Here is a 14,077-nt window from a genome sequence, read left to right as displayed (position 1 = left end):
GATGATGATGATGATGATGATGATGATGATGATGATGATGATAACCTTCCATCTATGGTTAATTAAAAAAATAACTAATTAAAGTCTCAAAAAACGTTTATTTATTCTCAACTGTTTGATCCATTATAATGTCTGCCAATTAAATATTCATTTTCAACACAGTTTATTATTTAATACCATTAATGAACTCTGAGAGCATTACACAGGTTCAAGCAGTTGAGACTAAATAAAGTCTCAAAGAAACATTTATTTAGTCTCAACTGCTTGAACCTGTGTAATGCTCTCAGAGTTTATTAATGGTAATAAATAATAAACTGTGTTGAAAATGAATATTTAATTGGCAGACATTATAATGGATATTTTAATTGCACAAATTGTAAGTTGTCATTTAAAGCCACTTTTGACATGGTTCATGTTCTAAAAGTAAAAACAGAGTCACTGATATCAAAGATTACGTAATAAATCGAAAATGTAACTGATGTGAGAACAGTTGTATTTTTTTCAAAACTTTATGCTATTCAATGTTGAATCTCTTTATTAAATATGTTTTTTCACTCACAACCTTATAAATATAGATCCACAAAAATCTGAATCAAAATAAAAATAACGTTTTACTATATGATGGTAATATTTGGTGTATATAGTTTATTCTAAAACACTTTTTGGTGAATCATGTATAAACATCAGATTGTATGTAGGAGCAGACATCAACTGAGGAAATGATCATAATCACAACTATTAAAAAACAGAGTAAATTATAGCAGAGCATAAGATGCAGATTCACAGAGAGAAACAATTCTCACAATGACATGTTCAAAGACTTCCAAACAACTTACCATTTCCCCCTGAGGCCCATGTTTTAACATCTCTGTGGAGCAATGCTGCATTTTAAAACTTTGATCTCTTTTGTTTTTGTCCTCCTGTTACCCGCTCATGTTGGCTGCCACATAATGTGTCATCTCTTCTGGTGAAAAACAAAGTCGAGCGCAGCTGGTGGTCCGACATTGCTGTGCCTTCTCAGACTCCTAGCGCTGTCATTTTTGTCTGCTGCCGTGGTTTTAGCGTGTCAGAAAAGCAGATTTGCACACTTTTCTTTCAAGAGCTGTTTGGGAGATTTGGAACTGCAAAATAAATACTGGAGTTTCTAATTCAGAAGCTCAGGGCRAAAACTGAGCCAGTATTTGAAGCTGTCATACTCCAAGCTCGTTATTGACTGCAGCAGTTTTAGTGAAGCAAAGCACTGATGGATGTTATTAACTAATAGCTGTTTTCCTGCTCTGTCTTTGGGGGCTTTGATGTTTTTTCGAACAAATTTCTGGAAGAAAGAGAAGTGAGATTTGTTAGGTTTAGTCCACAGGTGTGACTGGGGAAATGTTCAGAAAAATMAAGCTTTAGGTACATTTTTATATTGCTCTGCCAAGAAGATTAGGTATTGCACGCTTTTGTTTGGACAATGTTTGCCTAATTACAACTGGAATTTGAATGAAAACCCTGAACAAACTGTAAATAGGAAATTTTTGTCTAGGGCTGCATGTGATGGTTTTTAATGTGGTTGCAGAAATGCTGCAAATATCAMCTTCACCAACTGAAACCAGTTTGCTAAACTTTCTATAATGAATCCAACACTCTTAAATTGGTTATTATGTATAAATATAATGCAACACAGCGTTGGCACATTTGTAAAGAAGCCGAAAGCAGACGTTTTCTACWGATAATGTTTTTCCACGGTTTTCTTGTGATAATATTATGTTGTTATCATGAAATAAGGAGCGTTTCCTCAAGATAACTAGTTAATATCCCGATGTTTTTCTCGAGATAACGAGTTATGGATTTCCTCTTGTGTATCATTCGGTAACCATATGGAACGGCCAGGTCCCCTCAGYTGGTTACTGACAAAGTTTATTACATCAGCAGGATCACTTAAGTGTAAATGCATGTTGAGCTGCAGTCGAGCCAGTTGTCTCCTTAAATGAGTGCTGATATGAGTTATCTGTACAAGACAAACTGCAATTTCAACCTGTGTTGTAATACAGTGTTTTCCAAAGTTGGGGTTGGGACCCAAAGTGGGGTCCTGAAACATCAAGGTGGGGTCCTGAAAAGATTTTCTGAATTAATTACATTTTTGCCTTAGTTGTTACAACGGAGTGAGGTTAGTATATTTAAAATGGATAAATGTAGTATAAAAAATATTGTGACTATGCCCATGTTTAGTTGACCTGATACAAATGTTTATCATCCAAAAATAGTTGGGGGCACAGGTCTCTGCTACTGTTATTTTGTGGGTCAAAAGCTGAAAAGTTTGGGAACCACTGCACTTTGGTTCCCAAAGTTGGGCTTGGGACCCAATTATGGGTCATGAAGCACCTTGGATAATCTCCAGAAATCAATTTAAAGGGTAATAAAATACAGTAATTGCTGATGTAATATTTTCCCTGTAACTATTACAAAAACACAAAATAACCACAAATAAGTATTTATATTTGTGTACAAGCTGTTTATATTGTCAAAAAGTCTGTGTTTTTAGGGTTATTAATGAAGTTCGTGTACCCAGACCAGTAATATTTGGGGTCACAAGTTTAAGCCACGGATATTTTGTGGGTCAGAAGATAAAAAGTTTGGGAAACACTGTTATAATAAACTTCACTAGCTGTGTTTCCCTTGACCATGAAAATGCGCAAATTAGAATTTCGAAAATAAATTTGCTCAATGGAAACACCTCAATTTCGAAAAACAAATAAGTTTTTCGACAAAATATTTTTGCGTTAGGATGAGGTGGTTTTTCAGCCGTGTCGAAATTGGTGTTTTTCGCAAAACTGCAATGGAAACACTTTTTTCGCATCATGGGAGTCACATGATCAACAACTGGCTGTTTCTACTGGTGAAAAAGACTACGACRAAGAAGATAACAGGCAGTAGAAGTAAAAGTAACAGTACAGAAGTAGTAAAAGAAAGTAGTAAACTCACCGTCTACAATTTCCCAAAAACGCAGCATACGTAGCCGCTCCCAAGTACGGACTTGTTGCTGGAAAGCCTCGATAAAAGACGCCGTCGTCTCCTCTGATGATGAGCGCTAGTGTCGTGGTAGCAATGTGCTATGTGTTTACATCCATTGCCGCCATGTTTGTAATGTCTTATCACGAGAATAAACGTATTCACACATGACTTTAATAGCATTTCTTACTTAATGGAAACATTGCAGTTGCGAAACTGTGTTTTTCGACATTAACAGAATATYTACAACGTTTTGCGTACATTTGCAATGGAAATGCAGCTACTGGTGACCAGCTGGGGGGAACAAGCCGTCTCCATGATTACCAAATGATAGAGTAGAATAAARAGGAAAACCATAACTCGTTAGCTTAAGAAAACCACAGAGAAATTATCTCGAGAAAATGCTSGTTGTATAACAACATGCTGTGTCTTTATACGATRAGCCCTCGTAAWCACGAGAAAACCATRGAAAAAAATTAGCAGTGRAAAATGTCCACTCTCTGTTTCCATAYATTTGGTTTAATGGAGCGACACACTCTTCCAGATGGTATTCATCACATTGCATAAGGCCCAGGCAGCAAAGAGACTCTGGTCTCTGCTGTCTTTACATCAGTTTGCTCCTTCGGACATTACTGTAGTTTTGAGGTCAACAGGTGGGAGTTCACCTGAGAGGTCACTGGCTGATTTAAGTCCAGCACATCATGCAATGTGTGGATTATCAATGCAGATCAACAGCAGAGACTGTCTGAGGCTTTAAATTTATTCATGACCTTCAGTCTGACCGGGGATTTCATGCAGAGATGCTTTATGTCAGTGGCCCATATCCATTCCCTGTTTGTAATAAATATTTTAGATTACCTTCTCCTTGGCGTTGTACGACCGWGGAAAACATAATCCAACCTGGTTGTTGAACATAAAAGTGGAGAAGGGGAGAAGTTCGACAATCATCATCATGTCTCCCCTCTATAAAAGTCATAATAATTGCCGATTTCAGTGAAAATAAAAAAAAAAGAAAAAACTTTCCAGGTTTCCTTATTCAGTTTTACATTCATCATCAGAGTCAGTCTTTCTCATCCATCTTGTCCTGTCTCATTTCCCATCAATGTCCCAGGCTCGCCAACAAACAGGTGTGAGGGACAGTTTGCACGTCAGAACACCTGCCTTTTCATTTTTCTTTGGTCAGAAGAGCCATTCTGTCCTAAGCTCACCCCTCAAGTGGAATTAATTCAACCTTTCTCCACCGATRGCCATGAAACGCAGGATTAGAGGACAGCTGAGCAATAATCCCCTTGAGGGGCAGTTTACACCCTGTTCGCAGGCAAAGGACATCTCTGCTACAAAACGTACCCCACAACATGTAAATATGAACATTTAAGTAAATAAATCTGAAGAAGTCTTAGAAGATAGGAGGAAATGTCAGCATTATATGGCCTCACAAATCTAAATGTCAGAATCTTTGAGAAGGACTGAGTGTCACGTTCTACAGATCAGTGATGCAAAAAAAACATCTGGTTGTTGGTTTATCCACGACATGAGCATCAGTGAACAGGACACAGATTAACACATCTGTTAAAGGAGACATCTGCTTTTAAATCCTTTTTCACATTTAAATCATTCAGTTGGGGTCTGTATAAAGTGGAATTTCAATGTTTTGGTCTGAATGTCTCCTTATTGTAACTCCACATGCCCCTCTTTCTCCCCTTTTCTGAGGTGTGTCTCTGATCAACTCATTTTGATGCTGTCTCTTTCAATCAAAATGAGGTGCAAACCCGCAATTGGATGTAATAGTTCAGAAAATGTCATAGAAAACAGAGAAAACAGAACAGAGTATGAACCAAACAAAATATAAAGGTATACACAGCACCAGGAGAGACTTAATTAAACATTTCTGCAACTCCTAGAGACTTCAGGTATACAACAACATGCATTTAATGACTAACAGTGGCTTTTATATATTTACCCTTTAAAGAACTTTTAATGCTAACTGATTCACACAAGTTTTTATGTGTATTTATTTATCACTGAAGAAGCTATAAAGACTGCAGTCTGCAGGTTTTCTTACATTACACTGTATGTAATATCAAGTGCTGTAAGTTGATTACCATATTAATTGCCTTGCTCTTCACTGATGTTTGTGGATGTGATTTTTTTGTTCATTATGTTTTTGCAAACAGTGATTAATCACACAAACTAAAAGATGTCTGGAACAGTTCTGGTCCACACAATGGACTAATTCTGAATCCAGATACAGCAAAGAATGGTGGCCTTATGGCATAGTCAGATTTGAGCCACGTAAACCAAACCACAACTGGGTCAGTTGTGACATGCCTTCTTAAAAGCAGTGCCATCACTGCCASACCKGGCCCACATSCTSTTGACAAATCATTTACCATGCCAGCAATGCCAGCTTGACACAAGGTCTGGCCCACACCTCTCTGCTATGGGAGGACACACATGTGGAAATGATGGTCCAATCTGTGCAGACAATAATCTGTAAATCAGTTTTGTTTACAAGTTTTACCTGGTGTTTGATGAGGTTGGTGGACCAATAATTGATCAAGTTTGCTCAATAATTTCACCAGATTTAAAACCAGAACATGTCTGGCCAAGTCAACTTACTTCTTCCAGATCATCTCGGTGGGAATTATTAAATTATGTTAGAGTGTTTTAGTCACACTAAAGTTWGCTTATATTGGAACTTTTTAATACTGTAGAGTAAGAGTTGACAATTAGCTGTGTTGACATGTTTTGTCATATTTTGCTTGTTTCCGTTGGATTATTATTGGATTGAAGCTCTACCAGTTTATCTGTCATATTTTTGCACAAGACTAGTTAGTGTTTTAGTGAACCAGGAACCAAACAGAACAYGTAGAGACACTTTTCTCAGCTCTGYCTGCAGTCATTTCAGGCAWCAATATACATTGTTATCAGTCGACCTGTCGACGCAGGTAGGATGCTCTATTTGTCCTTTTGGATTCTTCTTTGCTTTTGTGTTTTTGAGGTGAGACCAAAGAAAGCTCCAGTCCTGATGTGATAGTAGCCTTCCCTCTTTAATTTCCTCTGCTGTCAGAAGACGAGGCCAGTYTTTGTTGGATCTATTGAGAGAAAGTGACTTGTATGAAAGCTGGGTCTTGCTAGGTCCCATGGTAATTATTATCCCCTCTTCCTCTCTTTGTGTTATCAATTTTCAGCTTCACCATGCTCACTGGAGCGAGATCATGACTTTAGCCAACGAGTCGGACCAGACCTCCTCCTCCCCCTTCCTCGCCCTCTCCTCCTCTTTAGGGGASGAGAACAATTTCTCAGCTTTTGTCACCCATGACCCTTCGTATTCTTCAGTGTCCTTCCCCACCACCTCCTCCTCCCTGATGACCTCCTCAAACTGCACCGGCTCTCTGACACCTCCCTCCCCTCCGTACAACTTCTACGCCGTGCTGTTAGTCCTGCTGATCTTCTGCGTGGTGTTCGGGAACGTCTTGGTGTGCGTGGCGGTGTCGCGGGAACGCGCTCTGCAGACCACCACCAACTATCTCATCGTCTCCCTGGCTGTGTCCGACCTGCTGCTGGCAACACTGGTCATGCCATGGGGCGTCTACCTCGAGGTGTGTGTGTGYGTCTGTGCTTGTGTGTTAATTAAAACCAATGGAAGCAGCAGTTCTTGCTTTCAGAACAAATGATTTTGTTTACTGTATTTATGCAAGTATGATACGAAAAATTAAATCTATAAAATCATCCACAAAGTTGGGGGTAGTACTGTACATGGATTTTTTTTGCCAGTGTATTTTCTTGTTTATAACTGAAATATTAGCCTCACTCACAAAATGCCAAGAAAATGAGAGTCTGGAAATGAGACCAAGTCACAAAAAGTGGTTGAAGTGAGCTTACCTCCATGATATGAAAATAAATAAATAAATAAATAAATAAATAAATAAATAAATAAATAAATAAATAAATAAATAAATAAAACAGCAGTGTTGCAGGTTAGTAATAATAATGAACTAATGACATTAATGTACGACTGGGCCTCTCCTGGAAAATAAATAAATAAATAAAACAGCAGTGTTGCAGGTTAGTAATAATAATGAACTAATGACATTAATGTACGACTGGGCCTCTCCTGGAACAACAACAAACACACGTTTGTCTGTACTGGCTGCCGTTTACCGGTGATGTGCAAAAGTAGGTTTCCCCCAAAAAATATTTATTTACCAGAGGGGGCGCTCATGAGTAGGAGTCACCGAATATGGCACAAATCTCACGTGGTGTCTGAGATTTGTTATGGCGCCCTCTAGTGGACGGTGTGTAAAATTGTCTGTTCTTATTCTAAATACTGGTGTTGTACAAAGTTCAGTTCCCCTGTGAAAATCTGTTCCCCCTGTGTTGGGAGCGCCTCCCTCATATTAACCATTTAGGATTGGTCTGTTGTGCCTGGACCAGTGATTCTCTCTAAGGTTAACCACCTGGGGGGGAACAGATTTTGGCAGGGGAACTGAATTTCGCACATCACCGGCATTCATATGCTGCTGCTACAATCAAAGAGTTTGCTGATATGCATTTGYTGTCAAAATACTTTATAGTACATATGTTGTTAAAATAAAAGAAATATAACCACAACAGTCAAATGATCATTTTACTAATATGAATAAAGCCTGTAAAGACTGAAAAATCCTGAAGTCCGTATGAAATTAAAGGTAGGATTTAATTTTTAGATGCTTTTTACGTTAAAAAAGTGGGGGTCGTATTATACATGAGATCAAATTAAACACAAATAAATACGGTAAGTCCTTAACTTATAATTAAATCTAACTGCCCACCCCCCACCCCAAATCCTTTATTAATAGAGTAAGTACTTTAAGCAGTGAGTTCAGTGTAAAAAAAGAGTTCTAATCTTTCTGCAAATAAATAATTAAAATGAGGTCTACACCTTATTTTATACCTTTAAGCCATTATAATTTGCTTTTTATGTCCTGTATTTCAACAAACACCAAACTGAACGCTTAATTCATCAGCMCATAGGTTTTACTATCAGCTGGAGGTTGTATCAGGTTTTAATGTGTTTTGCAAGAATTAAATATTGATGCATCTGCTCCAGTAGACTGGTTGTCTGAGCCAAACTGTTAAAATTAAGTAAATACATTAATGRSCCTGAGACATTACAGAGGACGAGAWATGACTTGAACGTCTTTTTTTGTGTTTCTGAAGGTGGTGGGAGAGTGGAGGTTCAGCCTCATCCACTGTGACATCATGCTCACTCTGGACGTCATGATGTGCACCGCCAGCATCCTCAACCTGTGCGCCATCAGCATCGACAGGTGGATTTACACTTTCCTCATGTCAGTCAATGCAGAAACAAAAACAACCTRAAGAATAATTACAAGGAGGAAGGCCAGACAGTCAGGCCCACAGAGATGATCTGATGGAACAAAACCAGACAAAAGCTGAGACAACAGAGGAGTTCAGGTTGATTAGCAGCACAACAGAGGAGGAGCTGAAATGATAATCAGAGACAAAATCAGGTTGAGGAAAAAATGACAGACTGCAAATAAWCAAACCCAAAAACCCACAGGAACCAACAACAAAACCAGAAAAGCTCCARCTAAATCATGTGAAATCAATTAGATATTGACTAAAACAAAACATGTTTTCTTTCTGACTCTCTTTRGTTCCCCTTTAATATATAAACTTTCTGTTCTTTCTTCATCCTACATTCCAGAATAACTTTAAAGCAAGCGGAAAGTTATTTCATGATCATATTTTCCCCGCATTTCACTTCAGAAACAAAATACTTAACATGTACATWCATTTTTGTGAAACCGTTTGTTCTCCCCTTACTGTAATCCTCATTGCTGCGGGCTAAAATAATCTGATGTTAAAGCTGAAGGCAAACCTTTTCTGGGAAACGTCATGCTGTGTGAGAGGAGAGGCAGAGAGGAGTTAAATAAAAAATCGTGTTTATTATTACATTAGTTTAAGAAAACAGATCATGTGGAAAAACTTAAAGCTGGTTTTTGATGTTATAGATACATCTGATATTCTTGGTATCTTTGCTCATTTGTGTTTTCTTTGTGGGATCCAGTACTGATCATGATCCCATGAGCATTTCAGAAAAAATAAACACAAAAACAACCTTTTTCTAAGGGTTGATTTGATCAAGTGTGAATGTTAACATTAAACCTAAAAAAAAGCGCAAACACAAACTTTAAATACAATATATCTCATCCATCAGAACCCCCCCTCACAGTGTGATCATTTGTTTGTCCAGCAGGGGACACAGTGGTGTTTTGTCCTCGTGTCCTCTGCTGTCGCTTGTTTTACATTTTGTTTTCACAGAAAAACACAGAGACTATGTTTAATGATTTTATCTTCCACCTGATGCCCTTTTCATGGGTCCCAGGAGAGGTGACCAGACACCAAGTGGGCAAAGCATCTGCAGCTGTGCTCTAATTTCTCAAAGTGACACAATGAGGGCRCTCTACTTTAAACAAGTAAATGTTGGGTTAACAAAAGATAAATATGTCTGCTTAATGTCAATGCACTGAGTTTGAGTTTGATGAGGTGTATTCAACAGCTTACATTCATTTGATTTATTTGGGAAATAAAAGGCTTTTTAGTCAATCTAATATGCGGCTTTTTAGTCAATCTAATATGCCATGATTATTATTTGAATAATGTTAAAATACACAACAACCCAACTAGTCTGAAAAGAACAAAAACACATTTGTGTAATTAGCAAGAATAAAAAAAAAGCCCTGAGTGTTGATTGAGGGATGGGTCCGATGGATTGGCCCACCATATCCCATAATGCATTGCAGGCCAACCTGAGATTTTTTTTCTGCTCGTAACGGCGGGTGAAGTGAGAGCAAGGAATGCAGTATAAAATAAAAATCTGGCAGTATTTATGCTCAGGCAGAACCTCACCCCCAATCCGGAGACAACAATCCTCCCTTTGCCAATTRAGGACCACGAATCCTCCTCCCAGCYGCTTCACRTTCGACTGTRAACTGCTTCAGTCAGAGCTGAAGATCGYGGCACGATGACGCCAACAGGACGTCATCYGCAAATAACAGAGATGGAGTCCTGAGAAAGCCAGCATGTGAAAAACTTTCCTAACTGAGCCATCTTTAAAAGCAATAAAATGTGTTTGTTCTCTGGTACATTTCAAGAATTATAAACCGAAAGACAGGAAAAAAGGTTTGGTATGACAATTTGTTGGCCTTGGTAAAGCGTTTACRAATGAGACTCTTGCACACAACCGACAAATATTAAAGAAATAWATTAAGCTGTTATTTTCTTCTTGACCTTCTGCTACGATTTAAGCTGCTCACTTTAAAACCTGMTCCCACCTGCCTTGCAGCAAACACCATCGACTGGTTTTGACCGTGTGTGTTGCGTCCTTGTGGCTCTGAAACAAAAACTGATCTTTCTGACTTTCTGAAGGGAAACGGGGGCAGATTTGTGCGTCAAGTCTGCTTTAAAATATGTGCGAACACGACTGTATCAGAACGTGTTCCGTCCGTATTGATGTGTGTGTTCCGACGCGTGTGAGCGGCATGTTAATGTTGCGTGTGTTGCTGCAGGTACACAGCCGTGGCCATGCCGCTGCTCTACAACACCAGATACAGCTCCAGGAGGAGGGTGGCCGTGATGATCTCCGTGGTCTGGTTCCTCTCGTTTGCCATCTCCTGCCCTTTATTGTTCGGACTAAACAACACCGGTAACTGTTCAACCTGATACTTCTTCTTAAGTTACCGACCAGCTGTCAGCGAAGGTGCTGCTCACTGGAATCCTTCCATAAAGTATTACACTGAAATGGAGCCAGGCATGGCAGGATACTTGTTGAAGCTGTGTTTGGAACATGTGAGGTTTGTGTGATGCCGGCGAAATGAAAGTTRTGCAACGAGGCGGTCAGCTGCTGATCCTCAGTGACATTCTGCAGCTCAATCCACACTTTAATTGTGACTTTATAAGTTGCTTCCTCAAGGTTTGCAGGTTTTGACAGGTTTAATTTTGAAACTCTAGTTTGCTGTCGTTGCAGAATAATAAAAAAAAATTGAATAGCTGAGACCGGCAGCATTTATGCATTTCAGCAAAACATAAAAAAATTCTGAGCAGAAGCATTTTGACATCCTAATACATAATTTAAAGGCCCTTTTTAATATAAATAAGAGAAAACTAAATATTAACAGCTGACTTTGTGGCAAAAAATGCACTAAAAAGTTTCCACAATGAGGACCATTTGGATCAGTTTGGTTGATAAATAAGATTAAATCAATCGTTTTATGAGTTAAACTCCTGCAACATATAAACACAAAATTTTTGGTTAACAGATAATGAAAATATAAATGTTAAGCATATATTTAGAATGTGACTTTCACATAATAATAACAGTTTTTGATGCTACCAAGCAGGGGTGTCACTAGGTTTTAAGGACAAGGGGGGCTTCGCCCCCAGGACACACACACACACACACACACACACACACATAAATACACTTATATACACTCTATATGAACAAGTGGAAGGATTGGATAACGACACACCAAAGAGGATCTCCAGCCCCCCTAAAATAGGCATAGTGATGCCACTGCTMCCAAGTCACATATTGTAAAGTTAATCTTGCTTTTATTTCATTAAGTCTTGCAAATCCAGAATTAACCGCTGTGAGAAACCTAAAAAAACTGTTACATTTGGTGTGAGATTCACAGTGTGTGTTCTGGAAAAAGACCAAATTGCAAGACCAGTTTCTGACCCTCATTACTTGTTACAACAGTATTTTTTTTTTTACTTTGGAAACATTCAATACAGTGCTCTAAATTCTATACACACTACTATTGAACAGTACGGATTTAAAAATTTTATTTTATCAACTTGTCTTCTGAAGATGCGCTGTGTTGAAAGCTCAGTGGATCTGTGTTCGACTACTCCACCTAGGCTGCACTGTCGAGGGCAGATCCACAGAGGAACTTTAAAATTTAAAAACTGTATTAAACAAATGTTTAACCTGTTAAACAAATTTCAATAAATTAAAAGTTAAGAAGTGCATGGATTTTTATTTTATTTTATGTTATCTTGTATTGAATAAATATTAAACCGTGACACTTAAAGCACTGAACCAAACCGAGTTGTGGAGTTGCCAAGTAGGGGTCTCTGCGGACGAGTGGGCGTGTCACAGCRAAAGGCGATTCTAAAGCGACACACCTGATTTGACGGACATTTTTAAGGGGACACACCTGACTGGACAAGCAAAAAAGGGGCGTCACCGTACGGGAYCACCTAATTGGACAAGAACAAAATGGGCGTTACTGTACGGCACCACTTTTTCTGGAGACCCTTACTTGGGTCACATTTCTCCTGGTTAACCTTAGTGTTGGGGTCAGGGTCAGGCTGTATAGCGGTCAAACAGGGTCTAAGGATACTGTCATGGAAGCCTCGTAGCCCATAGTATTTATGGTTTAGACACGCCCACTCTTGTGACACGCCCACTTTGATTCCGCAGATAACCCCTTCTCGGAGTTGCTGTATCGTTGCATATGCTTCTGACAAACTACCACCATGTTCTCTTTTGTGCTTTTCTGTGCCCCAACATTACTGTAGTGCACCTGTCTCTAGACTTTGAATACTGAGCTTTTTTTAAAGTTCATGTTAGCAAACAGCTAATCAAATAATTCACACTCAGTTAAAACAAGGCCTGACACTTTTTAACACCCCTTTATTTGTTCCCACTGCTGGACTGAGACTTCACAAAGTAAGCTCCCATAATCTTTGATTAGTTTGTCACCTCAACCAGCAGCGAGGGTGGCAGCGCTCAGCAGCTAACCTCTGACTAATGATGGCCACTGTGGCGAGGGACTTAAGCTTTGAAAACGCTCGGCCTGAACTCAAAGCAGAGAGCTTTGGAAAAAAATAAGTGAGAATTACAAAGTAATGTGAGAGCTTACATCCAGCAGCCAGAAACAGCGGGAGACTGAATGATGTAAGTCAAAGTGAAAAAGGAGCTTACCCTCCTCAGTGATGGGTTGCCCACAGATTACAGCATACAGTTGGAGAGAGGTTTTCTTTAATTTAAGTCTTGTCCAGTGTTTGTGTTTGTTGGCTTGAAATAAATACAGCAGAAAATAATAGAACCATACAATGTTCAAGCTGTTAACTTGTCAGTTTCACTGCACAAAATGGTTTCAAACACAAACATTTTCAGGATAGAAAAAAAATAAATGATTGTAGTGAATAAAAAAATCAAAAAGGACAAAAGAAGATACAGGTTTAGGGCAGAAATAATGTGGATTTCTTCTCTTGATGTTCTTGCATCAGCAAACCGTGAAGGCACCACCTGCAGCTTCGCAGACCCGGCCTTTGTGGTCTACTCGTCTGTGGCTTCGTTCTATGTTCCGTTCATCGTGACGCTGCTGGTGTACGCCCAGATCTGCGTGGTGCTRCGCAAACGAGGCCGACGAACTGCCCCGCCACGCAAACATGGGCTGCTCGCTCAGAGCAGAGCCGGAGCAGGAGAGGGTCGACATCGGAAGGTAGAGTTCACAATGAAGTTCAGCATTTTTATCATTTGCTTCAAGCCTCGGCAGTCTGCGATCATGGCTTTAGAAATATTTTTTAAATCACGTTTTCACAAATCAAAGACAAATAAAACAARTTACTGATAGGATTACAACAAACATGTAGAGGATTGTGACTAAAGACAGCAGCAGAGTGAGGAAAGGTGGTCAGTTTGTCCTTCAGTGTATAGCAGCAGAACCAAGGAATAACTTAGGAAACTTAAGCATAACTATAGGATTTATCAAAAGGAAAGTCTTAAAGGGCCTGTGACATCAGATTTTTTGTAATGAATATTAATGCGTTTTTGGAAGAATAGCATTGATAACATGTTGCAAAACAAATTTCATGCCACTGAGATGAACAGTTGTTGAGATATTTGCATGTGAAGAAACAGGAAGTGATGTAGAGAGTGGAGGTGTGGCCAGGATGAGAGAACGCGACAGCTAGCATTAGCATAATTGATGCTACATGGAGAAACTGAGATGTTTATTTTCTAAACATGATGTCCCAGTAGCTTTCAAACCCCAAAACACATTAC

General features: G+C 39.0%; 1 protein-coding gene across 2 annotated transcripts in view; it reads left to right on the top strand.

Moving 5' to 3' along the window:
* The window catches only part of drd2l (dopamine receptor D2 like), a 28,602-nt gene that overhangs the window by 8,594 nt on the left and 5,931 nt on the right, over positions 1-14,077 (top strand). For both annotated transcript variants that reach the window (XM_014025627.1, XM_014025626.1), the window contains exons 2-5: positions 6,183-6,593; positions 8,194-8,303; positions 10,569-10,705; positions 13,300-13,514. In XM_014025627.1, coding sequence (XP_013881081.1) covers positions 6,210-6,593; positions 8,194-8,303; positions 10,569-10,705; positions 13,300-13,514 — 846 coding nt within the window. In that variant the 5' untranslated portion in view covers positions 6,183-6,209. The remainder of the gene's footprint in view (positions 1-6,182; positions 6,594-8,193; positions 8,304-10,568; positions 10,706-13,299; positions 13,515-14,077) is intronic.

Source organism: Austrofundulus limnaeus, unplaced genomic scaffold (assembly GCF_001266775.1).
Source record: "Austrofundulus limnaeus strain Quisiro unplaced genomic scaffold, Austrofundulus_limnaeus-1.0 Scaffold488, whole genome shotgun sequence".
NCBI lineage: Eukaryota > Metazoa > Chordata > Actinopteri > Cyprinodontiformes > Rivulidae > Austrofundulus > Austrofundulus limnaeus.
Note: the sequence above shows the minus strand (reverse complement) of the source record. Positions and strands in the feature narration are given on the sequence as shown.